The sequence below is a fragment of the Balaenoptera physalus genome (assembly GCF_965194825.1).
Source record: "Balaenoptera physalus genome assembly, chromosome: 1".
NCBI lineage: Eukaryota > Metazoa > Chordata > Mammalia > Artiodactyla > Balaenopteridae > Balaenoptera > Balaenoptera physalus.
The window spans coordinates 115,247,757-115,275,739 of NC_138882.1; the positions used below are offsets into that span (position 1 = coordinate 115,247,757).

The 27,983-nt window shown below is 37.1% G+C and overlaps 1 protein-coding gene across 3 annotated transcripts in view; it reads left to right on the top strand.

Annotated features, from left to right (window-relative positions):
• Window positions 1-27,983, top strand: part of GLMN (glomulin, FKBP associated protein) — a 46,592-nt gene that overhangs the window by 9,767 nt on the left and 8,842 nt on the right. For all 3 annotated transcript variants that reach the window (XM_082477526.1, XM_082477525.1, XM_082477527.1), the window contains exons 6-16: window positions 736-976; window positions 2,440-2,542; window positions 9,769-9,956; window positions 18,556-18,609; window positions 20,041-20,071; window positions 20,171-20,260; window positions 21,162-21,203; window positions 21,301-21,374; window positions 22,591-22,675; window positions 25,563-25,669; window positions 26,465-26,528. In XM_082477526.1, the coding sequence (XP_082333652.1) occupies window positions 736-976; window positions 2,440-2,542; window positions 9,769-9,956; window positions 18,556-18,609; window positions 20,041-20,071; window positions 20,171-20,260; window positions 21,162-21,203; window positions 21,301-21,374; window positions 22,591-22,675; window positions 25,563-25,669; window positions 26,465-26,528 (1,079 nt within the window). The remainder of the gene's footprint in view (window positions 1-735; window positions 977-2,439; window positions 2,543-9,768; window positions 9,957-18,555; window positions 18,610-20,040; window positions 20,072-20,170; window positions 20,261-21,161; window positions 21,204-21,300; window positions 21,375-22,590; window positions 22,676-25,562; window positions 25,670-26,464; window positions 26,529-27,983) is intronic.

The following is a 27,983-nucleotide window of genomic DNA, read 5'->3' on the forward strand; positions in this document are numbered from 1 at the left end:
CACTGTGGTAGTCATATATCTTAATTAAGAACAGTATTGGGCAGGGCATTGCTCAGCCTTTGCTTTAGGAGGTCGGGATTGGGAATAACAAAGGTACTACTGAACAATGAAACAAGTGTGGAAAGAAAAGTTTCCATAACTGAGTGCAAAAACAGTATTGGTAAGTAATGGACTTTGGCAACCAAGGCAGACAGTATTTATGCATGGGAAGAGACCACTTTTTCATTTTATAACGTACATATAACTCAGAGTCTGGTAGAAGGACCCAAAATCAGAAGCTAGAGTAAATTTATTTTAAATGTGAATGCCCAACAGCTTTGTATAACTTGAAATATTTAAAGTCTTCTAGAAAAAAAATCTAATACTACTACCTTTCATTTTTACAGTGCTTTGTAATTTACAAGACACTTGTTCCTATTTTATACTTATAACAACCAAAAAATATGGAAAGAAGTGTTTCCGTTTTAAGTATGTAACCTGTGGTATAAACATACCTAAACAAACTTTCATGGCATCTGTTGTAAAGTGCCATGATTGTAAGATGCTCCATTATTTTATGAACCCCTAAGAAGGAAAAAAATACTGCCAGTTAAGCTATGATAATGTCATCCTGATATCAGAGTTGTCAAAATATGGGGGGGAAATATGTGTTGTACTTCTACATTTATTGGACTTCTCCCATGTTTAGCATACTTGATGAGGCTGCCTCAAGTAACAGCTCGGTCTCTGTTTTAGTGATTCAGAAACTTCGTAACAACAAGGCATATTCAGTTGGATTAGCATTGTCTACGCTTTGGAGTCAGCTGTCTCTCCTTCCTGTTCCATACTCAAAAGAACAAATACGAGCAGATGACTACGGCCTTTGTAGGTGCTGCAAGGCCTTAATAGAGTTCACTAAGCCTTTTGTGGACGATGTCATTGATAACAAGGAAAACTCAATGGAAAATGAAAAATTAAAGGATGAAATACTGAAATTGTAAGTATATTTTTAAGAATAATTCATAATGGACTTAAGTGATAGTTCAGTTATTTTATGTTTCTTTGTTTTATTTGTTTGCAATGGAAATTTAAATCTAGTTCCTAATTTTGAATTTTAGAAGAATATGGGGTTCAGTTGATATAACATGGGCATTTAATGAAGCATCGATATTTAAAAAAAAATGAAACCAAAATCCATTTGTTTAGTTTACTTATATTCTTCTATGGATTGCCTTTACTCATCATGGTAAGTGAATAATAGCAGTGAAGGAAATAGATAGGTGTAGCTCAAAGAATCTGGTTTTCTGCAGGGGAATTATGTTTTTACTCTCCCTTTGAAAGCAGCAGAAGATGCACCAGACAGTTGAACTTCCAATTTGACAACAAAAACAGTAGCAGAGAACCCAGTAGCATTCACTCCAGGGTTACTGTAGACCAGTTTCGTGGAAGACAGTTTTTCCACATACGGGGAGGGCCGGGGGAGGGGAGGATGGTTCAGGCGGCAATGCGAGTGATGGGGAGCAGCAGATGAAGCTTTGCTTGCTTGCCCGCTGCTCACCTCCTGTTGTGCGGCCCGGTTCCTAACAGGCCGAGGACCAGTACCAGTCCGTGGCCCAGGGGTTGGGGACCCCTGCTGTAGACTATGTATGCACTGTTCAGTATGGCTGTCAAGCACTTGACATATGGTTAGTCCAAATTTAGTGCTCTAAGTGTAAAATCCTCCCTGTATTTCGAAGACTTGTTATTAAAAGAAATACTAAAATACCTCAATAATTTTTATACTGGTAACATGTTGAAATAATGTCTCTGATATATGGGTTGATAAGATAAATTATTTAAATTAATTTTTCTTGTCTCACTACTTTTTTAGTGTGACTACTAAAAAATTTTAAATTATATATGGGGCTTTAATTATATATGGGACTCTTGGATAGTGCTGGACTGGATTATATTGAACAACATGGACCAGTAATTTTATTTTTAAAATTTTGAGACTAAAACCACTGTTAGCTTTCTGTTTTGTCAGGTTAGGACATTAAAGCATTTTTTACCATTTATAAAACCCATTATTTCATGAAAGAAAACATATTTTAACTAAAATAGGCAAGGCTTAATCGCAGAATAAATTTGATTTTCTAAATGAAACAAATACAGCTTTATGAAAAAATTACTGCATTTCCTGATTTTCCTTAAACTAATGAAAACTACATATACACTAGCATTGGTCCTAAGACAAATATTCAGTATCCACTGGTATAGTCCAGACATGGAAGTGACTCTCTCTACATTGAATCTAGCAAGGTAGTCTCATGCTCTCCCCATTACTAGTAAGAAGGATCTTATATCACCAGTTTTATAGGCCATTGCGTTATTGGTGCTTATGTTATTTTTCATGTGAAAACTAGTTATTTTATACTTAGGAAGTGCTGTATTCATTGTTAGCCATTTCTTAAATTTTAGTTGTTTCAGAAGCTTGAAATGCCCTTTGCTGACAGCACAATTTCTTGAGCAGTCTGATGACACTGGAGATGATCCTTTAAGGTGTTTTGCATCTGAAATAATAGTAAGTACAGCTAATTTAATGTTATAAAATCTGCTATAATCTAAAATAGTACCTGCTGTATTCTCATATACTGCACATGGGCATGTAAATTGATACATTTATTAATAAAGCAATATGTATTTTTTTATAGAATATAGATAAACAAAAAGATGAAAAACAAACAGCAATAATTTCAATAACTAGATATAAATAACATTAACACCTGTATTGGAAAAATCTACAGTTCTCCTTCTGTGTCTTTTTCCTTTACTTTCACTCAGAACACTTCACTTCTGACATTTCTGGTCACAAAATGTGTGGGGTTTTTATCTTTTCTTTCTTTTTTTTAAAATAAATTAATTTATTTATTTATTTTTGGCTGTGTTGGGTCTTCGTTGCTGCACATGGGCTTTCTCTAGTTGTGGCGAGCGGGGGCTACTCTTCATTGTGGTGCGTGTGCTACTCATTGCGGTGGCTTCTCTTGTTGCAGAGCACTGGCTCTAGGCGCGCAGGCTTCAGTAGTTGTGGCTCATGGGCTCTAGAGCGCAGGCTCAGTAGTTGCGACGCACGGGCTTAGTTGCTCCGCCGTATGTGGGATCTTCCTGGACCAGGGCTCGAACCCGTGTCCCCTGCATTGGTAAGCAGATTCCTAACCGCTGAGGGAATCACCCTACCAATGCAGCCACCAGGGAAGTCCCATGGGGTTTCTTTCCCACACGAAACAATTCTGCAGCACCAGCTGAGTGTCCTACAGTTAAACTCAATTTTGACACTAACTACCTGGAGATAGTATCAGATTCTGCAGGTTAAGGGCTCAGTCCCATGAGACTGCTCCCTATTTCAGATACCAATTGCTCGTGTTAGGTCCCCAGGTTACCCACAACTTCTGTTTGACTTGGCTACAAATCAGAGGTTCCATGACCTCCTCCTCTTTGGGTTCGATTATTTGCTAGAATGGCTCACAGAATTAAAGGAAACCCTTACTTATATTTACTAGTTTATTAAAGGATATGATAAAGGATGCAGATGAACAGCCAAATGAAGAGATAGAACAGCCAAATGAAGACATAATTATACATAGGTCAAGGTCTGGGAGGGTTCCAAGTGCATGAGCTTCTGTTCTCATGATGTTGGAGTGCGTCACGCTCCCAGTATGTGGATGTGTTTACTAACCTGGAAGCTCTCTGAAACCCATACTTTGGGGATTTTATGGAGGCTTCCTCATTTAGGCTTGATAAGATATTAACTCCGTTTCCAGTCCCTCTCCCCTCTCTACAGAACTGGGGGATGGGGCTCAAAATTCCAAGCTTCTAATCATGGCTTGGTCTTTCTCATTACCACCCCCCATCCAGGAACCATCTTAGTGCCCACTCCGAGTCACTTTAATAGAACAAAAGATGCTCCTAGTGTCTTATCCCTTAAGAATTTACAGAGGTTTTAGAGCTCTTTGTCAGGGACAGGGTTAAAGACAAACATTAGAACAAGAGATGTTCCTAGTGCTGTTATCACTTAGGAAGTTATAAGGGTTTCAGGAAAAAAAAGAAAAAAAAGGGTTTCAGGAGCCCCGGGCCAGCAACCAGTAGCAGAAACCAATATATATATATTTTCTGTTATCTCACAGCACCTTCCAGACTTTTTTCTGCTCTAATACTTATAAATAAATAAATATATACATATATAATTTTTAAAAAGATCCTATCATATTATATAGTTGACCCTTGAACAACGCTCAGAGGGTAGGAGCACCACAACTCTGCTCAGTCAGAAATCTGTGTATAACTTACAGTCAGCCCTCTGTATCCTGAATTTGAAATTTGAGGAGGGATAGGAGGAGTTAGGAGAGGAGATGCCAGAACTTTAGGGGAAATAGCTTCTGAGGATGAGAGATGATTTGGTAACTGATATAAACAGATACATAGTTTAATGGGGTTAATGCTGATGGTCAAGGTAGCAGTAAAGAGGTTATGAGTGATGAAGAGGGATGGGGGAAGGCATTTTCCCAGGAGCACATAAGAGCCTGGGGCCTCTTCATTGTTGCCAATGCTAGAGTACGGTGTAAACCTCTGGATCCAATACAAACAGCACCATATGTGATATATGTACCCCAAGATGTCTATGAAAGTTGGAAACTGTTAAGGATTTTAAGCCTGGGAGTGATGTAATCAAACTGTTTTGAGTTCATCACTTTATTGGAGGTTGAACTTAACTAAGAGTAGAAGGGAGATGGGTTAGGTGTCTTTTGGGAGTTAAGTGATAATGATGAGAGCCTGAGTATGGAAGGAAGAGAAGGCAGATTTGAGAACTTTATTGGTAGATAAAATTAGCAAAGTTTGGTAATGGATTGGATTTAGAAGAATAGTAAAAAGGTTGAGTTATGGACAAGGTTTTTTGCTTAGTTAACAGGACAGGTTAAGTTGCCAATAATTAAGATAGAGAATACACAGCAAGCAGTAGGGGGTTTTGTGCTTTAAAAAAATTTTTTTTATTATGGAAATCTAAGACATTCATAAAAATAGAACAATATAACATACTCTCATGTATCTCCTGCTCCGCTTTAACAATTATCAACCTTTTTGCCAGTCTTGTATTATCTAGCCTCCCTCTTTTTTTTTGAGTTGATAAGCAATGTAAAGTTAGGTTATTTTTTTTTAATTTTTTAAAATTAATTTTTATTGGCATATAGTTGATACACAATGTTGTGTTAGTTTAGGTGTACAGCAGAGTGATTCAGTTATACATATACATATATCCACTCTTATTCTTACTCTGTAATAGGGCATTACAGAGTACTGAGTAGAGTCCCTGTTAGTGATCTACAGTAGGTCCTTGTTAGTGATCTATTTTTTTTTTTTTAAGGAGGGAAGGTAATTAATTTTTTTTTAAAATTTATTTATTTATGGCTGTGTTGGGTCTTCGTTTCTGTGCGAGGGCTTTCTCTAGTTGTGGCAAGCGGGGACCACTCTTCATCACGGTGCGCAGTCCTCTCACTATCGCAGCCTCTCTTGTTGCGGAGCACAGGCTCCAGACACGCAGGCTCAGTAATTGTGGCTCACGGGCTTAGTTGCTCCACGGCATGTGGGATCTTCCCAGACCAGAGCTCAAACCCGTGTCCCCTGCATCGGCAGGCAGACTCTTAACCACTGCGCCACCAGGGAAGCCCTATTTTATATATAGTAGTACGTGTATGTCAGTCCCAATCTCCCAGTTCATCCCTCCCCCCCACCCCCAGCCTCCCTTTTTTTGCTGTAGTATTTTATAGAAAGTCTAGATATATCATTTCATCTGTGAGTCTTTATGTATGCTTCTCTAATTGGTAAAGACTTTTTAAAAAACATAACCACAATGCCATTATGACACCTAACAAGATTAACAATAATTTTTAATATATGTATCTCTAATACCCAGAGAGAACAGGTTTTTAAGGAGCAAATTTTGGAAAAGAGTAGATGAGATTACCCAAAGCGGTAGATCAATGTGAGAAAAGAAAAGCGTTCAGGACTGAATCCTGTAGGGTACCAGCACTTAAGATGAGCCCACCAAAGAGACCAAGAAAGGAGAGTCAAAGAGGTGATGAAAATATCACAGAAACTGGGGTAGTAGAGTTCAGTTAGAAGGAAATGATTGCTACTGTTAAATGCAGCAGAGATAGTCTGTAGAGTAGGAGTTGAAAAGCATCCATTGGATTTAGGAAGATGGCACTGATAATCTTAGCAAGAGCAGTTTGAGTGGAGTGTGGGAGACAAAAATCAGTGGACTAGATAAAGGAGTGCATGAAAAATGAGAAAAAGGAGATGACTAGTGTAAGCTATTCTTTAAGAGTTTGGATGAATAAGGAAGAAGAGAGGCAACAGAGAAGACACGGCCTTAGATAGGAAGGTAATTGGGGGAGACAGGTGTGAGGTGTGAGCATGTTTATAGGCTGAAGGGGTGGGAACCATCACAGGGGAAAAGAGAAGTGTTATGGGATAACTGAAATAATGTGGCTCAAGGAGAGCAGACAGCTGGGCATAGGATTGAGGACACCTGGAGAGGAAGAGGCAAGAACTGGTATGCAGGTGGAAAAATTTGTAGCAGAAATGGAGTATTATAATTGAGGGAATTATATTATTATTATAATATAATTATTAATACTATTATAATTGAGGGAATCAGACCCACTGTCCTCAGATTCCTTAAGAATGAGAGGTGGAAATGAGGATTGAACAAGGGGCTTCAGGCAACTGGTAAAGGTTTGGAATATTGAGTGGAGAGAAAAGAGAGGTAGAAGACAAAGAAAACATTAGTCAGTAGTGCTAAGCACTTGGCGACTGTGGTTGGAGACCACAACTATAGTGATAATACTATTTTTGTGTGATTTTTCTCGAGCATACTCAGCTACCTGGGTGTAGAAGTAGAGAAGGTGGTTTGTAGCTGTTTTTCCAAGGCTGGCATTTTGTTGGGTAGACGTAGCTAACGGAAATATAGGGTGCAGATAGTTCAAATAACTAATAGTGCATTGGTTGTTTAGGGAAAGAAGGGGATTAAGAGGGGACAGATGGGTAGGTTAAAATGAAGGCATAACAAGACTAGAGAAGTTAGAGGTAGATGAGTAGGCTGGCATGGGAGGTAAAATAAGAAATTGTGGTCAGAAAATGAGATGCTGGAGTTTAGGTATCTAATATGGAATAGCTCCAAATTTTGATAGAGATCCAGGATGGAATTAGATGCCAAAACAGATTAGAAATTAAGGTCATTAGAATTTAGTGGTCAGAAAAACCATGAGGCTGGCCTGTTACAGGAGTTATCTACATGAACATTCAATTTTTCTAGGATCATAGCAGGAGCTGGATAGAGAAAAAGGATGTGAGCAGGTACCAGTCTTCAGTGAACATGGGGAAATGACCAGGAAGTCAGCATATGACTGGTCATATGAGGAGATGAGGAGATGAGGACAGATAAAGGGCAGTATGGCACCTGCCTCAAAGGAAAATGTGCTTTTGCCTGAGAGTGCAGGAAGAACCAAGATAATACTAAGCCTCTACCCATACCACCCTTTCCTACTGCTGCCTTCCTGGCTGTGCAATGTAAGAGGTGTGAGAGTATGAGCAGCTCCCACCAGAAGCCAGTCAGGTTTAATGAGAGCAGTGAGATAGAGTAAGCATCCTATGAAGAGGTTGAGGGTATAGGGAAGAGGTTCTAAGGTCTCAGTCAGTGGAAGGCCCATTACAAGTAAAGCCAGCAGTGAGGAAGCGCAAAGCAGTAAAGAAATAGAAGTGAAATCGGTGTAGGAAGTGAAGTGAGGAGGTGCCTTCTTTTCTATGCTGAAGAAGTATAGGTAAATGTGGCATGCCTCAGCCATCCCTCTGGCACAAGTTGTTTTGGTATAGAACTGCTTGAATGTCCCAGGGGCTGCAGCGTAGGAACATTTCATGAAAGGGCAAAGACTGCCATGAGAAATTGTAGAGGGGTAGGTATGTTGGGTCTGAGCAAGGCTGCTGGATGGTGTGTGGATGGATAGTGAAGACCCTAATTGGACACAGGTGGACCCCAAATATCTACAGAATCACTGTAGGATCTGGTTACATATAATGATTTTTTAAAAGGCTAATAACCTTACTCTGGAAAAAAAACCCAACACACATCTAGCATTGGCTGAATTAAGAAATGGAGCTTCATGATTAAGAGGACATTTGGAATCTGAATACAGTAAATTTTTGTTTTATGGATATAACAAGAATACAAGGTTTCAAAAATCAGTACAGCAGTATGTATTTAGTATCTGGTGGCTGAATAGCAGTCTCTTGTGACAGGATTATTTTCCATGGTTCATTTTTGTGTTCTGAAATGACTAATGGAGCCATCTGGAGTAGGCAGGTTTTAACTCCCTGAAGGCCAGAAAAGTGTTATTTGGCTTTCTAATTCTCCACAGTGGCAGGCCCAGTGCCTGGCACTCAAGTATTTACTGAATAAATGAGTGAATATGTGGAAGGTCAGCTTTAGCTCAGCTGTTTCTGTCATTCCGTTGACTTCTATATAGTAGTTTGTTGTGACCTTAACTTTCTTAAACTTTTTTTGTGGAGCTTCTCAATAAATATTGACATACGTATTATGTCATTTTCTAGATAAGGAAACTGAGGCTTTAAAGAGGTTAGGTAACTAACCAAGTATCTAACAGCTAATAGGTGGTAGAGCCAAAACTCAGATTAATTTCATTGGATACTGAAGGTCAGGTGCTTTCCAGCACACTAGAATTGGAAATGGTATAAGAGGTGTAGGAGTGACCTTGTATTTCTTAAGTCTCTCTTTTTCTCTTTCCTTCCCCCCTTAAAACAAATGATCAAACATAAAACTGTAGTCAGTTAACTCAGGCAAGGATGCTTCTCTTTCTCTTACAACACAAGAGCCCATATGACCTGAGGTATCAGTACTGTTTCCTCTGTCTCTTCAGCCACTGGCCAGTGTTCCTCCTGCCCACTCCATATCCAGGCAGACAGTGGTCAGTAGAGCATTGTTCCTAGAGTATTCTTCATTTGAGTAGTTTACTATCATTTCATGATACTTGTATGTCTCACATTTTTAGATTGTTCTCAAATATCTCTGAAGCATTTTTTAAACTGTGATGAAATATATATAAAATTTACCATTTTAACCATTAACTGTATAGTTCAGTGGCATTAAGTACATTCACATTGTTGTGTAACGATCACCACCATCCATCTCCAGAACTGTTTCATCTTCCCACCCACTTAGTTCCTTCAGGTTGTTGGCAAAAACTTATCTTCTTGAAGCTGTAGGATTGAGGTCCCCATTTTCTTGCTGGCCAGGGACCACTTTCAGTTTCTAGAAGCTGCCTGTGGTTCCTTGACAGACAGCCCTCTTCATAGGCCCCCTCACAACTTGGCAGCTTAGTTCTTTAAAGCCAGCAGGGGTGAGTTTCTGACTCTTAAGGAGGGTCTGGATCCTGTTTAAAAACGTTCTTCCTGTTAAATCAGGTCCATGGAGGATAGTGTCTCTTCTCAACTCAAATCAGCTGACTTGGGACTTTAATTACATCTGCAAAAATCCCTTCATTTTTGTCATATAACATAATCTAATCATAGGGGTGGCATCTTGCCATATTCTGTTGGTTACAAGCAAGTCTCACAGGTCCCACCCACACTCAAGAGGAGGGGATTTTATAGGATGGGGATTTTATAGGATGTGAATATGGGGTGGGAGAGGGCCCAGTAGAGTGTCTGCTATAGCTTCCTTTTTTATCCATTTCACAGGGATTTTTGTCAGCAATTGGACACCCTTTCCTCAAAATGATTTTTAATCATGGAAGGAAAAAGAAGACTTGGGATTATCTTGAATTTGAGGAAGAAGAAGACAAACAGTTATCAGACTCTATGGCTTCTCTGGCATATCTAGTATTTGTACAGGGTATCAGTATTGATCAGCTTCCAATGGTCTTAAGGTAGGAGTTATTGTTTATTTATGTATTCTGAAAGGAATAGCATCAAACTCATTTATCTAATGTCCAATATGTGTTTATTAATGTACTAGTACATTTTCAGTGAAGTATAAACAAAACCTATTTTTATGCTAAATATTACTGCGTATAATCCGTTAAAGCCAGTAGTCATCAAGTAGTGAAAGTGGTTGGGTGGGTGGGTGTTGAAATAGACGTAAGGAATGACTGGGACAAGAGTCACAAAGTGTTAAACTGAGCTTGGTTTTGAAGCTGTTGGGCCAGTTACCAATAGGGTGGTCTAAATTGCCATCATCTTTTCACTGGATTACTAATGTAATCCTGAGTGGATATTTATATATCTACTCTCAATCCCTTTTAATCCAATTTATTCTCAACACATAGAAAGTGAAGCTTTTAAGAGTCCTTCCTTAATGAAAACCCTTCAGTGGCTTCCTAAATGGCTCTAAGAATAAAGTCTTAAATGCCTTCCCATGAGACAAGCTTATGCATGATCTGGTCCTTGCTTTATTGTCCTGATTCATCTCCTACCACCTTTCCTCTTGTTTACTGTGCTCCAGTAACACAGATCTTCTTTTGGTTTCTTGTTCACATGTGTCATGAACCTTCCTGCTATAGGACCTTTGTACACGCTTAGAACCATCTTTATCCTTAAATATAGCTTTCTGAGGAAAGCCTTCTTTACCACCCAACTTAGGTTGAATCTTCCTGTTATAATGACCTTGACCTTGTGTTTCATTTCCCATAAAGTTTTTAAACTAAATTTTTAATCAAAACTTTAAAAAATAAATACATATTTCTTCTTTTTTTTCTGAGGATAGAATTATTTATTAATACAATTAAATTGAATAAATAATTATGTTTTTACACCCTCCTCTCCTGAAAGGCAACATCCTGACAAATCAAGTCTGGAATAACCTTTAATTTCATAACTGGGGACACGTGAATTCAATTTTTTTTTTTTTCCACACACACACACACTGTATTTTATTTTTACAAGAGATAGACTGACACCAAGCATTGTAAATGGATGACCACAACAAAAGCAACAATGATTGCAATTACCAAACACGAAACACACTCATGCTATGTCATAATATTGACATTCAGTCCAGTAATCCTCCACCGTAACAGCTCCTTTACTTTGCAGTGAAAATTGATTTGTATATTCTTTGCCTCTGAGTCATTGTGGGATTTTTTTTTTTTCAATTCAAACAGAAAGTCACAAAAACTATAATCAGTCCTCATCAGTTCACTCAGTCCCATGCAATTAATTCTTTTTTCATCTTGATCCTTTGTTAGCACCCCTACAAGTTCATCAGTTTTCCACCAGAGCTCCGAAAATGCTCATTCATTCAGTCCAGCAGTACAGTCAGCCACCAGAAACCTGCACCTGTCAGAGTCCTCTCCACGAATTCGTTGAAGGTGAAACCCCCCTATAGGAACATATTTGCAAAAGCATCACAGTACACCCAGAACTGTCCGCAAATGACAAAAGACCTAAAAATGACCACGGTTAAAGATTTGATGAAAGTTCATAATAATGCAATTGACAAGGAAATTTAGTTATTTCTGAGATATACATTTTAAAGTAATAACTAGAATTATGACTTATAACATTATACCAGAACATATAAGATTTTTAGAAATTTCATGTGTCTGAAACATTTTATTAACATATTTCCATACAAAAAACCCAATGAAAGTTTAGTATTAGTTGTTTTGTTTGTTTGTTTTTTTTATACTGCAGGTTCTTATTAGTCATCAATTTTATACACATCAGTGTATACATGTCAATCTCAATCGCCCAGTTCAGCACACCACCATCCCCACCCCACCGCAGTTTTCCCCCGTTGGTGTCCATATGTCTGTTCTCTACATCTGTGTCTCAACTTCTGCCCTGCAAACTGGCTCATCTGTACCATTTTTCTAGGTTCCACATACATGCGTTAATATACGATATTTGTTTTTCTCTTTCTGACTTACTTCACTCTGTATGACAGTCTCTAGATCTATCCACGTCTCAGGAAATAACTCAATTTCATTCCTTTTTATGGCTGAGTAATATTCCATTGTATATATGTACCACATCTTCTTTATCCATTCATCTGTCGATGGGCATGTAGGTTGCTTCCATGACCTGGCTATTGTAAATAGTGCTGCAATGAACATTGGGGTGCGTGTGTCTTTTTGAATTATGGTTTTCTCTGGGTATATGCCCAGTAGTGGGATTGCTGGCTCATATGGTAATTCTATTTTTAGTTTTTTAAGGAACCTCTATACTGTTCTCCATAGTGGCTGTATCAATTTACATTCCCACCAACAGTGCAAGAGGGTTCCCTTTTCTCCACACCCTCTCCAGCATTTGTTGTTTGTAGATTTTCTGATGATGCCCATTCTAACTGGTGTGAGGTGATACCTCACTGTAGTTTTGATTTGCATTTCTCTAATAATTAGTGATGTTCAGCATCTTTTCATGTGCTTCTTGGCCATCTGTATGTCTTCTTTGGAGAAATGTCTATTCTGCCCATTTTTGGATTGGGTTGTTTGTTTCTTTAATATTGAGCTGAATGAGCTGTTTATATATTTTGGAGATTAATCCTTTGTCCGTTGATTTGTTTGCAAATATTTTCTCCCATTCTGAGGGTTGTCTTTTCGTCTTGTTTATGGTTTCCTTTGCTGTGCAAAAGCTTTGAAGTTTCATTAGGTCCCATTTGTTTATTTTTGTTTTTATTTCCATTACTCAAGGAGGTGGATCAAAAAAGATCTTGCTATGATTGATGTCAAAGAGTGTTCTTCCTATGTTTTCCCCTAAGAGTTTTATAGTGTCCGGTCTTACATTTAGGTCTCAAATCCATTTTGAGTTTATTTTTATGTATGGTGTTAGGGAGTGTTCTAATTTCATTCTTTTACATGTAGCTGTCCAGTTTTCCCAGCACCACTTATTGAAGAGACTGTCTTTTCTCCATTGTATATCTTTGCCTCCTTTGTCATAGATTAGTTGACCATAGGTGCGTTGGTTTACCTCTGGGCTTTCTATCTTGTTCCATTGATCTATATTTCTGTTTTTGTGCCAGTACCATATTGTCTTGATTACTGTAGCTTTGTAGTGTAGTCTGAAGTCAGGGAGTCTGATTCCTCCAGCTCCGTTTTTTTCCCTCAAGACTGCTTTGGCTATTCAGGGTCTTTTGTGTCTCCATACAAATTTTAAGATGATTTGTTCTAGTTCTGTAAAAAATGCCATTGGTAATTTCATAGGGATTGCATTGAATCTGTAGATTGCTTTGGGTAGTATAGTCATTTTCACAATATTGATTCTTCCAATCCAAGAACATGGTATATCTCTCCATCTGTTGGTATCACCTTTAATTTCTTTCATCAGCGTCTTATAGTTTTCTGCATACAGGTCTTTTGTCTCCATAGGTAGGTTTATTCCTAGGTATTTTATTCTTTTTGTTGCAATGGTAAATGGGAGTGTTTCCTTAATTTCTCTTTCAGATTTTTCATCATTGGTGTATAGGAATGCAAGAGATTTCTGTGCATTAATTTTGTATCCTGCAACTTTACCAAATTCATTGATTAGCTCTAGTAGTTTTCTGGTGGCATCTTTAGGATTCTCTATGTATAGTATCATGTCATCTGCAAACAGTGACAGTTTTACTTCTTCTTTTCCAATTTGTATTCCTTTTATTTCTTTTTCTTCTCTGATTGCCATGGCTAGGACTTCCAAAACTATGTTGAATAATAGTGGTGAGAGTGGACATCCTTGGCTTGTTCCTGATCTTAGAGGAAATGCTTCCAGTTTTTCACCATTGAGAATGATATTTGCTGTGGGTTTGTCATATATGGCCTTTATTATGTTGAGGTAGGTTCCCTCTATGCCCACTTTCTGGAGAGTTTTTATCAGAAATGGGTGTTGAATTTTGTCAAAAGCTTTTTCTCCATCTATTGAGATGATCATATGGTTTTTCTTCTTAAATTTGTTAATATGGTGTATCACATTGATTGATTTGCGTATATTGAAGAATCCTTGCATCCCTGGGATAAATCCCACTTGATCGTGGTGTATGATCCTTTTAATGTGTTGTTGGATTCTGTTTGCCAGTATTTTGTTGATTGAGGATTTTTGCATCTATATTCATCAGTGATATTGGTCTGTAATTTTCTTTTTTTGTAGTATCTTTGTCTGGTTTTGGTATCAGGGTGATGGTGGCCTCATAGAATGAGTTTGGGAGTGTTCCTTCCTCTGCAATTTTTTGGAAGAGTTTGAGAAAGATGGGTGTTAGCCGTTCTCTAAATGTTTGATAGAATTCACCTGTGAAGCCATCTGGTCCTGGACTTTTGTTTGTTGGAAGATTTTTAATCACAGTTTCAATTTCATTACTTGTGATTGGTCTGTTCATATTTTCTGTTTCTTCCTGGTTCAGTCTTGGAAGGTTATACCTTTCTAATAATTTGTCCATTTCTTCCAGGTTGTCCATTTTATTGGCATAGAGTTGCTTGTAGTAGTCTCTTAGGATGCTTTGTATTTCTGCGGTGTCTGTTGTAACTTCTCCTTTTTCATTTCTGATTTTATTGATTTGAGTCCTCTCCCTCTTTTTCTTGATGAGTCTGGCTAACGGCTTATCAATTTTGTTTATCTTCTCAAAGAACCAGCTTTTAGTTTTATTGATCTTTGCTATTGTTTTCTTTGTTTCTATTTCATTTATTTCCGCTCTGATCTTTATGATTTCTTTCCTTCTGCTAACGTTGGGTTTTGTTTGTTCTTCTTCCTCTAGTTCCTTTAGGTGTAAGGTTAGATTGTTTACTTGAGATTTTTCTTGTTTCTTTCGGTAGGCTTGTATAGCTATAACCTTTCTTCTTAGAACTGCTTTTGCTGCATCCTGTAGGTTTTGGATCGTCGTGTTTTCATTGTCATTTGTCTGTAGGTATTTTTTTATTTCCTCTTTGATTTCTTCAGTGACCTCTTGTTTATTTAGTAACGTATTGTTTAGCCTCCATGTGTTTGTGTTTTTTACGTTTTTTTCCCTGTAATTCATTTCTAATCTCATAGTGTTGTGGTCAGAAAAGATGCTTGATATGATTTCAATTTTCTTAAATTTACTGAGGCTTGATTTGTGACCCAAGATGTGATCTATCCTGGAGAATGTTCCGTGCGCACTTGAGAAGAAATTGTAATCTGCTGTTTTTGGATGAAATGTCCTATAAATATCAATTAACTCTATCTAGTCTATTGTGTCATTTAAAGCTTCTGTTTCCTCATTTATTTTCATTTTGGATGATCTGTCCATTGGTGTAAGTGAGGTGTTAAAGTCCCCCACTATTACTGTGTTACTGTCAATTTCCTCTTTTATAGCTGTTCGCCATTGCCTTATGTATTGAGGTGCTCCTATGTTGGGTGCATATATGTTTAGAATTGTTATATCTTCTTCTTGGATTGATCCCTTGATCATTATGTAGTGTCCTTCCTTGTCTCTTGTAACATTCTTTATTTTAAAGTCTATTTTATCTGATATGAGTATTGCTACTTCAGCTTTCTTTTGATTTCCATTTGCATGGAATATCTGTTTCTATCCCCTCACTTTCAGTCTGTATGTGTCCCTAGGTCTGAAGTGGGTCTCTTGTAGACAGCATATAGATGGGTCTTGTTTTTGTATCCATTCAGCAAGCCTGTGTCTTTTGTTTGGAGCATTTAATCCATTCACGTTTAAGGTAATTATCGATATGTATATTCCTATGACCATTTTCTTAATTGTTTTGGGTTTGTTTTTGTAGGTCCTTTTCTTCTCTTGTGTTTCCCACTTAGAGAAGTTCCTTTAGCATTTGTTGTAGAGCTGGTTTGGTGGTGCTAAATTCTCTTAGCTTTTGCTTGTCTGTAAAGCTTTTGATTTCTCCATCAAATCTGAATGAGATCCTTGCCGGGTAGAGTAATCTTGGTTGTAGGTTCTTCCCTTTCATCACTTTAAGTATATCATGCCACTCGCTTCTGGCTTGTAGAGTTTCTGCTGAGAAATCAGCTGTTAACCCTACGGGAGTTCCCTTGTATGTTATTTGTCGTTTTTCCCTTGCTGCTTTCAATAATTTTTCTTTGTCTTTAATTTTTGCCAATTTGATTACTGTGTGTCTTGGCATGTTTCTCCTTGGGTTTATCCTGTATGGGACTCGCTGCGCTTCCTGGACTTGGGTGGCTATTTCCTTTCCCATGTTAGGGAAGTTTTCGATGATAATCTCTTCAAATATTTTTTCTGGTCCTTTCTCTCTCTCTTCTCCTTCTGGGACCCCTATAATGCGAATGTTGTTGCGTTTAATGTTGTCCCAGAGGTCTCTTAGGCTGTCTTCATTTCTTTTCATTCTTTTTTCTTTAGTCTGTTCCGCGGCAGTGAATTCCACCATTCTGTCTTCCAGGTCACTTATCCGTTCTTCTGCCTCGGTTATTCTGCTATTGCTTCCTTCTAGTGTAGTTTTCATTTCAGTTATTGTATTGTTCATCTCTGTTTGTTTGTTCTTTAATTCTTCTAGGTGTTTGTTCTTTAATTCTTCTAGGTCTTTGTTAAACATTTCTTGCATCTTCTCAATCTTTGCCTCCATTCTTTTTCCGAGGTCCTGGATCATCTTCACTATCAGTATTCTGAATTCTTTTTCTGGAAGGTTGCCTATCTCCACTTCATTTAGTTGTTTTTCTGGGGTTTTATCTTGTTCCTTCATCTGGTATGTAGCCCTCTGCCTTTTCATCTTGTCTGTCTTTCTGTGAATGTGGTTTTTGTTCCACAGGCTGCAGGATTATAGTTTTTCTTGCTTCTGCTGTCTGCCCTCTGGTGATTGAGGCTATCTAAGAGGCTTGATGGGAGGCTCTGGTGGTGGGTAGAGCTGACTGTTGCTGTGGTGGTCAGAGCTCAGTACAACTTTAATCCACTTGACTGTTGATTCGTGGGGCTGGGTTCCCTCCCTGTTGGTTGTTTTGCCTGAGGCAACGCAACACTGGAGCCTACCTGGGCTCTTTGGTGGGGCTAATGACAGACTCTGGGAGTGCTCATGCCAAGGAGTACTTCCCAGAACTTCTGCTGCCAATGTCTTTGTCCCCACGGTGAAACAGAGCCACCCCCTGCCTCTGCCGGAGACCTTCCAACACTAGCAGGTAGGTCTGATTCAGTCTCCCCCGGGGTCACTGCTCCTTCCCCTGGGTCCCGATGCGCACACTATTTTGTGTGCGCCCTCCAAGAGTGGGGTCTCTGTTTTCCCCAGTCCTGTCAAAGTCCTGCAATCAGTTCCCACTAGGCTTCAAAGTCTGATTCTCTATGAATTCCTCCTCCCGTTGCCGGACCCCCAGGTTGGGAAGCCTGACGTGGGGCTCAGAACCTTCACTCCAGTGGGCGGACTTCTGTGGTATAAGTGTTCTCCAGTCTGTGAGTCACCCACCCACCACTTTCGGGATTTGATTTTACTCTGATTGCGCCCCTCCTACTGTCTCATTGTGGCTTCTCCTTTGTCTTTCGATGTGGGGTATCTTTTTTGGTGAGTTCCAGTGTCTTCCTGTCGATGATTGTCCAGCAGCTAGTTGTGATTCTGGTGCTCTTGTCCTTCTACTCTGCCATCTTGGTTCCTCTCTCAATACATATTTCTACAATGTAACACCTTTTAGACTTTAAGGTCCATGATAATAAGGATTGTGTATTTGTGTTGCAGGCCTTGGGTGTATTTGTGTAATTTGTATATTTAGGTATGAATATACCTGGAGATATATTTGTATGTAAATATAGCAATAATAGCTACCACTTACATGTTTACCATGTATTAAACACTATAACAGCTTTTTATACATTATCTAATCTTTATAATAACCCTTTTAAATAGAGCACTATCTCATTTTACAGATGAAAATAACTAGCTTAGACAAGTTATGATACATACCACCCAAGATCATACAACTAGTTAGTAGGATAGGTGGAATTCAAACATAGTTCTGTCTGACCCCAGAGCATAGACCCTTAATCACACTCTGCCACCAAAATGACTTACGTATGTATATTAGTTTGCTAGAGCTGCCATAACAAAGTACCACAAACTGTGGCTAGCTTAAAATAACAAAAATTTATTATCTTATCATTCTAGAGGTTAGAAGTCTGAGGTCAGGGTGTGGTCAGGATTGGTTCCTTCCTTGATGTTCCTTGGCTTGTAGGTGCATCACTCCAGTCTCTGCCTTCATGTTCATATAGAATTCTCCCTGTGTGCTTGTCTCTGTCCACATTTCCCTTTTTTATAAGGATAGCAGTCATATTGGATTAAGACTCATATTAATGACCTCAGTTTATCTTGATTACCTCTGTAAAGATCCTGTCCCCAGGGTGGGGGGTTCCTGCTCTGTCCCTGCCCATCACTACCCCAACTTTTTAAAAAAGAGAGACTTTTTCTCCAAATAAGGTCGTATGCTGAGGTACTGGCAGTTAGGACTACAGCATATCTTTTTTGAGGGGACACAATTCAACCCGTAACAGTATTTATGTATGTAAAACTTCTAAAAGTGCATGTGTATGTGTGTGTGTGTGCGTGTGTGTGTGTTTATATATACATGTTTTTTCTATTTTAGCCCATCATACCTTTTGCAGTTTAATATGGGGCATATTGAAGTCCTTTTACAAAGGTAAGATCATTTAGATGGCATCTCAGAATTAAATAGTAATGTTAAAATAGTCCTTGTCAAGATCAGGGGAGACTACTTTCTCTTTGCCAGACCCTAGTTAATTAATTGATTATTTTATAAAATAGTGAAGCAGATATTCACAGCAGAGATAGAAGTGAACCAAAGATGTTTTTACAACAAAATCTCTTATTTTAAACGAAAGATAATTTTAAAATATTGTCTTCTAAGGAGGTTTCCAGTCATCTGCTTCTAAGGTTTCTTTGCTTATTTCAGAAGTTGGTAAATTAAACCACCTCTATCCCACTGCAGCCTCATCTGATCTAAGGAGGGGTGGTCAATAAAAGAAATTCATCCTTGGTTTTGCTTCATGGACACAAACTGTGAACTGCATCAAAAGGAAGGAAGTGTCTTAACTCCACCTTTTATAACTTAGATTATTGATAGTGATATCATTCAATAGCTTTTCTCATTTGAGGCACTAATAAGAAGGAAGACTTTCTCTTTTAACAAAAAATTACCAAGTAACGGGTATGCATAGTTTTCCCAGACAGATAAAATTTAAGAATTTTGCAAAACTCTATATGCTTTGTTTTCTTTTTCTATAACATGTTTAAATTATCTCTTGAGATCAGTCAGGGCCTTTCAGTACTATCCTCTAGGAATACTAGTGACAGTTTATTAATCCCATCTCTTCCCAGGTGAAGGAAGATTTGTAACATGGCAAATGTCCAAAACCTCGGCCTACAAGGCAGGAATTTCCAAGGGTCTCCTGGCACAAGTAGTTACTAACTCTAAATTTACTGTATTATGTATGTCTTAATGATTTTACATTTTTACTTAGCTTCTGTTATATTCATAAAATGAGAATATGTATTGATTTCAATCTTAAGTTCTATAGTCTTAAGATTTCCAAACTGTTTAGTCACTGAGCCAAAAAAATAACATTTTTAATTCCTTGTATGGTTAGAATAAGAACCTGGAGCCTGAGATAATATTTTTTGCCACAGATCTTAAATATTTAGTTAACAATGATTGTAGAACTTAATAATCACAAATGGAAAGCATTAATTTATATATATATATATATATAAAGAATTGAAAAGATTTTACCAATTAATCAATTAGAATACTTAGTATTATATCAGGTATAATTGATTTCTTAGCACTTGCTGTGGAAGATCTACTGATCTGATACCAGGAAATAAGCCCTGAGTGGGCTGCTTTTGTTTAGATTTGGATATCAGTAGCCAAATCAAAAGACAGATCAAAGGTGGGTTAAGAATTTTGACTAGGTTCTTCAACAGAATTTCTCCTTAATATGCATTTTTTAAGTATTTAAATTTCCATTTTTGCTTTATTTTTCCTAAAATGAAGAATAATTCTAGAGCAGTTTAGAAAACCATGTTGATAAATTTTAATATTCTCTTCCAGAACAGAGGAGTCTGTTTTCTCCAAAGGATTGGTAAGACTTGTTTGCACCCATTTAAATACATAGTCATGTTGACAAATACAGCTGTTGACTTTACCATATATGTATCTCTGCATATATTTTCACCTGTAGGATCTGTTGGAGAATGGTTTATTGAGAATAGAGGACAACAGTCTACTTCACCAGTACTTAGAAATCAAGAGTTTTCTTACTGTACCTCAGGTAAGTAAAATATGTATTCTAATCTTGAAAAAAGCCCCTTTCCTATTCTGAACTTAAGTAAAGGTCTTTTCAGACTCCTCTCCCACTTTCTTCTCCTTATCCTTTGAAAACTCTAGTGCCTTGCTGTCCAATAGAACTTTTTGTGATGGTAAAATTGTCCTATTATCTGTGCCATACAGTTTGAAAGCCACTAGCCACATTGAACACCGGAGATGTTCACTTGAAATGTGGAACTGAATTCTAAATTTTATTTAATTTAAATTAATTTAAACTTAAATAGCTATATGTGGCTAGTGGCTGCTATAGTTGACAGCATAGCATCTAGTGGAAAAATATAACTTGCGTCCTCAACACTTTGGTTCTGTAGAAATCCTGGAAAATGAAGCTCCTTACTTTTATCATAACTCAAGTCCTCAGGACTCTATCAAGGCGTGTATAACTCATTACTACAAAGACATTTTTTTTTTCCCTCCTGTGATTTATTTTGCCTGTTTATTAGTTATCATAGCCAAGTAGGTCTTAGATGTCAATGTAGAAAATTGTTTTTCCACTATTTAAATAGAAAAATATGGCTTTTATTAGTATAATAAGCCTGATTATTTTAAATTAATGGATTATATTTCTGTATGTTCGGTTTCATTTTTTTGGCCACGCTAGACATAATTGAAAATTACTTCTAATGATATACTTTGTAACACCCACTCAATAGCACTTACAAAATGGATTGTACTAAGCTCCCTGTAGACAAAACAGTAGAATGAAAGGCCCAGGGAAAAATTTACTTCATCTTTAAATCTCTTACCCTCATTTCTCTGAATTTTTAGTGTCCATTGATAATATAGTTGTTTCTTTGTAGTCAGTATAATCTAACGTTTGAATTAAAATTTTTTTTTATTTCCAGGGCTTAGTCAAAGTAATGACACTCTGCCCCACTGAGACATTGGTATGTAAATGTCTGGAACTAAATGAGTTGCAGTGAGAAATTTTAATAAATAATTTAATCTTTAGTTTATGTAACAATATTATTTGTTCCATTTTAGAGGAAAAAGGGTTTAGCTATGCTTCAGCTGTATATTAACAAGTTGGATCCACAAGGGAAATATACTTTATTTAGGTATGTATCAATGGTTAATTTTGAAATGTGTGGTTGATTAAAAACCAAATTAATGCCATTAATTATTCTAGGTTACTGTATTTCGGTATGTTTTACATGTAATTCTTCTCTACTTGGAAGCCATATTAAATTCTCTTCTCTGTGATAGGTAGTGAAGGGTTAATCAAAAATTATGGATACATATATAAATATATATTACATGAATAATAGTATATATTTCAGTTTAATTGAAATACCCTACAATTAAAATAGACTTAGAAGGTTAAACTGAGATTGGTGGGGCTCCTGCTAGAGCTTTACATATGTCAATAATGTCCATTATTCACAGTTGAAATTAATGGCTTTGGAGTTATAACTTTTGACAGGCTATATACACCTTAACAGTGGAGCTTATTAATAGTACTGTTTGAGGAGGAAAAGATTCTAGCAACTCTCTGAGTTGAAGATCAGCAAACTTTCTTAAAGGGCCATAAGTAAGTATAGACTTTGTGGGCCACACAGTCTCTGTTGCAGCTGCTCAACTTTGTAGTGGGGGTAAGTGTTACAATAAAACAAAACAACAGTAGGCTGGATTTGGCCTACAGACCTTAGTTTGTTGATACCTAGGTAATTAAAATGAGTTAAAACCAAATTGGGGCAATGTCAGAGTGCTAAGAAGTGTTCTTTGGGATTGGCCAATACTAGCACTCTTGATTCTATCTTTTTTTCATTTCTATTGATAGAGTCAGAGCAGGTTTATGAAACCTCAGTTTGATGCTTATGTCTTATACCAGCTTCCTATTCTGATCTACCTGTATTCCTACCCAAAAATCTCTCCCTTCTTCTTAAGCTCATTACTGAGTTTCCTTTCTTTGCAATTAGGTTAGTCTAACCAGACTAGTCTAACAGGGAATAATTTGGGGAGTTTTTAGGCTATTACACTAGTGACCATCCTTGCATGTTAAATCATTGCAACTATATGCATAAAAAGATTCAAATTTGGTTTAATAGAAATTTCGTGTTGGAAAGACCCAGTTAAAATAGAATTTGCCAGTTAGTGAGGGCAGAAATCATAATAGGTGACTTTGTAATTGGTTGATCACCTTGCTAGTTGTCTGCACTGGTTTTTGTATTCCTAGAAATAGCACATGCCCTATTTGAATTTGTAAAACTTTCATCTTCACTTAATTATATGCAGTCTAGATAATTTCAAATGTATTGTAATTTTGCTTTAAAGGTGCTTATTGAATACAAGTAATCACTCAGGTGTGGAGGCCTTTATTATTCAAAATATCAAAAATCAAATTGACATGTCATTAAAGGTAAGAGCATAACTAAGGTGTCATTTATCAATTTATTTTATTTTGTAGGATATATTTGTTCATTTGTGGAATATATTAAAGTGGAATTTTGCTCTATGGACGTTTTATATCTCTAGTATTAGGGTACAGGCATACCTCAGAGATAGTGCGGGTTTAGTTCCAGACCACCACGATAAAGCAAAAATCTCAGTAAAGCGAGTCACACAAATTTTTTGGTTTCCCAGTGCATATCAAAGTTAATTACACTATAATTTAGTCTGTTAAGTGCAATATTATGTCTAAAAAAACAATGTAAATACCTTAATTTTAAAATACTTTATTTCTAAAAAATGCTAACCATCATCTGAGCTTTCAGTGACTTGTAATCTTTTTGCTGGTGGAGGGTTTTGCCTCGATGTTGATGGCAGCTGACTGATCAAGGCGGTGGTTGCTGAAGGTTGGGGTGTCTGAGGCAATTTCTTAACATAAGACAACAATGAAGATTGCCACAAAGATTGACTCTTCCTTTCACGAATGATTTCTCTGTAACATGCAATGCTGTTTGACAGCATTTTACCTACAGTAGAACTTCTTTGAAAATTGGAGTCAATCCTCTCAAACTCTGCCACCGCTGTATCAATTAAGTTTATGTAATATTCTAAATCCTTTGTTGTTATTTCAACAGTCTTCATAGCATCTTCACCAGGAGTCCATTCCGTGTCAAGAAACAATTTTCTTTGCCCACCCATGTGAAGCAATTCTTCATCCGTTCAGATTTTATCATTGAGATTGCAGCAATTCAGTCACATCTTCAGGCTCCACCTCTAATTCTAGTTCTCTTGCTATTTCCACCACATTTGTAGTTACTTCCTCCACTGAAGTCTTGAACTCTTCCTAGTCATCTTTGAGGGTTGGAATCAACTTCTTCCAAACTCCTGTGAAGGTTGATATTTTGACCTTTTCCCATGAATCAGGAATGATTCCGGAAGGTTTTCAATTTGCTCTGTGCAGATCCATCAGAAGAATCACTGTCTATGGCAGCTATAGCTTTATGAAATGTACTTCTTAAAGAATAAGACTTTAAAGTTGAAATTGAAATTACTCCTTTTTCCATGGGCTGCAGAATGGATATTGTGTTAGCAGGCGTGAAGACAACATTAATCTCATTTTACATCTCCATTAGAGCTTTTGGGGGATGAGGTACATTGTCAGTGAGCAGTAATATTTTGAAAGTAGTCTTTTTTTCTGAGCAGTAGGTCTCAACAGTAGGGTTAAGATATTCAGTAAACCATGTTATAAACATATGTGCTGTCATCAAGGTTTTGTTGTTCCATTTATACAGCACAGGCAGAGTAGACTTGGCATGATTCTTACAGGCCCTAGAATTTTTGGAATGGTAAAAATTAAGCATTGGCTTCAACTTCAAGCCACCAGCTGTATTATTACTCTGAGAGTCAGCCTGTCCTTTGAAGCTTTGAAGTCAGGAATTTTCTCCTCTAGCTGTGAAAGCCTAGATGGCATCTTGTTTCAGTGTAAGGCTGTTTTCATCTACATTGAAAATCTTTTGGTTAGTATAGCTACCTTCATTAATTACCTTAGCTAGATTTTCTGGATAACTAACTGCAGCTTCTGTATCAGCACTTGCTGCTTCACCTTGCACTTTTATGTTCTGGAGATGGCTGCTTTCCTTAAATCTCATGAACCAACCTCTGCTAGCTTCAAACTTTTCTTCTGCAGCTTTCTCACCTCTCTTAGCCTTCATAAAATTGAAGAGTCAGGACCTTGCTCTGGATTATGTTTTGGCTTAAGAGAATGTTGTGGCTGGTTTGATCTTCTATCCAGACCACTAAAACTGTCTCCATATCCGCAATAAGGCTGTTTCACTTTCTTATCATTCACGTGTTCACTGGAGCAGCACTTTTAATTTCCTTCAAGAACTTTTCCTTTGCCTTCACAATTTGACTTAACTGTTTGGCACAAGAGGCCTATCTCGGCCTTTGACATGCTTCCTCACTAAGCTTAATCATTTCTAGCTTTTGATTTAAAATGAGACATATATGACTCTTCCTTTCACTTAAATACTTTGCAGGATTATTAATTGGCCTAATTTCAGTATTGTTGTGTCTCAGGGAATAGGGAGGTCCAAGGAGAAGGAGAGAGATGGGGGAATGGCCAGTCATTGGAGCAGTTGGAACACACACACACACACACACACACACACACACACACACAGCACGTTTTGATTAAGTTCATTGTCTTATATGAGCGTGGTTTGTGGTGCCCCAAAGGAGTTAACGATTGTAACATCAGAGATCACTGATGACAGATCACCATGACAAATATATATTAATGAAAGTTTGAAAATTTTGAGAATTATCAAAATGTGACACAGATGTGAAGTGAGTAAATGCTGTTGGAAAAATGGTGCTGATAGAGTTGCTTGACACAGACTTGCCATAAACCTTCAATATGTAAAAAATGCAGTAAAGGGAAGTGCAGTAAAATGAGGTATGCCTGTATATTTTTTTCTCCATTTCTACTCTTTTTTAAAAACCTGGATTTTGAAATTTGTTAACTATAGACTTAAATTGTATTAATTTTTCAAACTGATAATATGACTTTTTTGTTCTGCTGTATACTTGTGAAATGTTAATGGAAACTGAAGTCTATTTGTGAATACTCAGTAATTCCATATAGAGAACAGAGAAAGAGCACACCAGTGCTTTCAAACTAGCAGAGTTTGTTCTAGGTGTCCAGAAATAGTGAATGAAAGAATGGAAGTTAAAGTTAAAAATATATATTTTAAATGTGTAATAGCTTATTTTTATAGTATCAAGGTATTAGAAAAACACATATATCTAACAACCTATTATTTAAAGCCTTTCTCAATTTTTCTTTTGCTTCTCAGAGAACATATAACAAATGGTTTACAGGACCGCAGCTGATTTCCCTTCTAGATTTGGTACTTTTTCTCCCAGAGGGTGCTGAAACAGATCTACTGCAAAACTCAGATAGGTGAGGTGACCATTACTAAAGTTCACATAGTAAATTCAGAATAAAATGTGAAACCCCTGCTTTGGGAACCTTAACTAAAATAAAACATATTTTCCTGTGATTTTATAATCAGTGGTTAGTTCATCAAATTACATAAAGATTTTCATATTTAAGTAATTAGATATTGTATAAAGACAAAATCAAAAATTCTTCTTTCCAGAACTATGACTAACAGTATGATTTTGTACCTTTGATGTACCTAGCTCATAGAGATTTGGGACTCTAGCACTAGTGACTAAACACTAAGAATTTCGTGTATATAACTTATAAAAGGCTTATACATTTGGATTTTATTGTTTTATTTCCAGGACATACATCAATTTTTTTCATATACAACATGTAATTTTACTTTCAGTATACTCGAATGAATGTTGAGAAATGGTTGTAAGCATTTTTAAAAGGAATCTTAAAATTCAGGAAACAAAAGACAGTACTCTCGGACATTAAAGATAACAAGTCTCCCTTGGGGGAAAAAGGAATAGTAATTTTCACAATTATATTTTGTGAACTTGGAGAACAAAAGTAATAAGTTATGTTAAGGGGGTAAGATATGTGATAAGATATTTTAGCAGTCCATCGCCTTAACCACTCGCCCACCTCGTCATTTGCTGATAAGATATTTTAAAGGGAAAGGTTTCTAATGGCAAACGTAATTGTAGAAATATACCCAAGGTTTTAACTTACCTTTATTCATTGAAATTGTTGATTATATGAAACTGTACTGTACGTAACAAATTATATATTTTTAATTAACAGGATAATGGCTTCATTAAACTTACTGAGGTATTTGGTTATCAAAGATAATGAAAATGACAATCAAGTAAGTGAATTTTTTGAAAAAGAAACTATTATGCAAATGCATAAGGAGCGTTTTGTATTTTCTTATCAATACCTACTTAAGCCATAATTAATATTTTACCCAGCTGTAAAGCTCCGATAAGTGCCAACAATTATTCTTTAAACTTGAAGTTAATTCCCAGGAGCGCTTACCACCCCACATCCAGCTTTCCCTTTTCTTTTCCTGTTGTACCTCTGCTCTCTTGCTATAAACATTGCTTAACCTTGTTAGGTAGATAAGTTGCAGCTCCTAACTTAACTAACCTTTTGAAACTTGACATATATTTGCGTATCTTGTTCATTAACCTCCACCTATTGCTCATGATTTAAGTCTGAGCTATATAAAATAAAATCATCTGATCATTTGATATCCCCTCATCAGAAATGACAAATTGAAGCATTTTCAGCACTAAATCCATTAACAGCACCTTTTGAATAATGTGTAGGCAGTTGAAATTTTTTAAAATAGTGCACCATTAGAGGTATTCAATAAATAGAAAACTATTTGAGGGAGATTTGTCATACAGTAAAATTACATTTGCTTTTTATCTTCTCTCTTTCTACCTACTCTATTCTTTTTTTTTTTCTTTTTTTATTTGGCTGCGTTTGGTCTTTGTTGCTGCGTGCGGGCTTTCTCTAATTGCGGAGAGCGGGGGCTGTTCTTCGTTGTGGTGCGCGGGCTTCTCATTGCGCTGGCTTCTCTTGTTGCGGAGCACAGGCTCTAGGTGCTCGGGCTTCAGTAGTAGTGGCACATGGGCATAGGATTTGTGGCTCTCGGGCTCTAGAGCGCAGGCTCAGTAGTTGTGGCGCACGGGCTTAGTTGCTCCGTGGCATGTGGGATCTTCCTGGACCAGGGTTCGAACCCATGTCCCCTGCATTGGCAGGCGGATTCTTAACCACTGCGCCACCAGGGAAGTCCCTACCTACTCTATTCTAATAGTTGCTTTCTGTATATGTGTCATCTTATTAACTGTAACTACCTGAGTTACATGCGTGATTAAACGTTTTAGAAAGTAATAAATGAAATGCAAGTAATTGATTTTTATATAAGAATGCCAGAGGGTTTTTTTTTCTTTTTTAATTTAAGTAAATCATAATTTGGGATCAAAAGTTTATGGAAAAAGTAGTAGTTTCCTTCCCTCAAACATAAAGCCAAGTTGAAAGAATTTTACAGTGATCACTGATTTACCCACCACCAAGATTCTACCGTTAACATTTTACTCTGCTTTTATCACTTATCCATCTCTCCACCCTCCATCCATCAGTCTCTTATTTTTTGATGCATTTCAAGATAAACTGCAAACATCAGCATACTTTACCATAAATATTTCAGCATGTATTTCATTAAGAAGAGTTAAATATTTGTCTGTAGTTTCTCTTTGAGTTAAAGTTTACATAAAATGAAATGCTCAAATTTTAATTGTACATTCACTGAGGT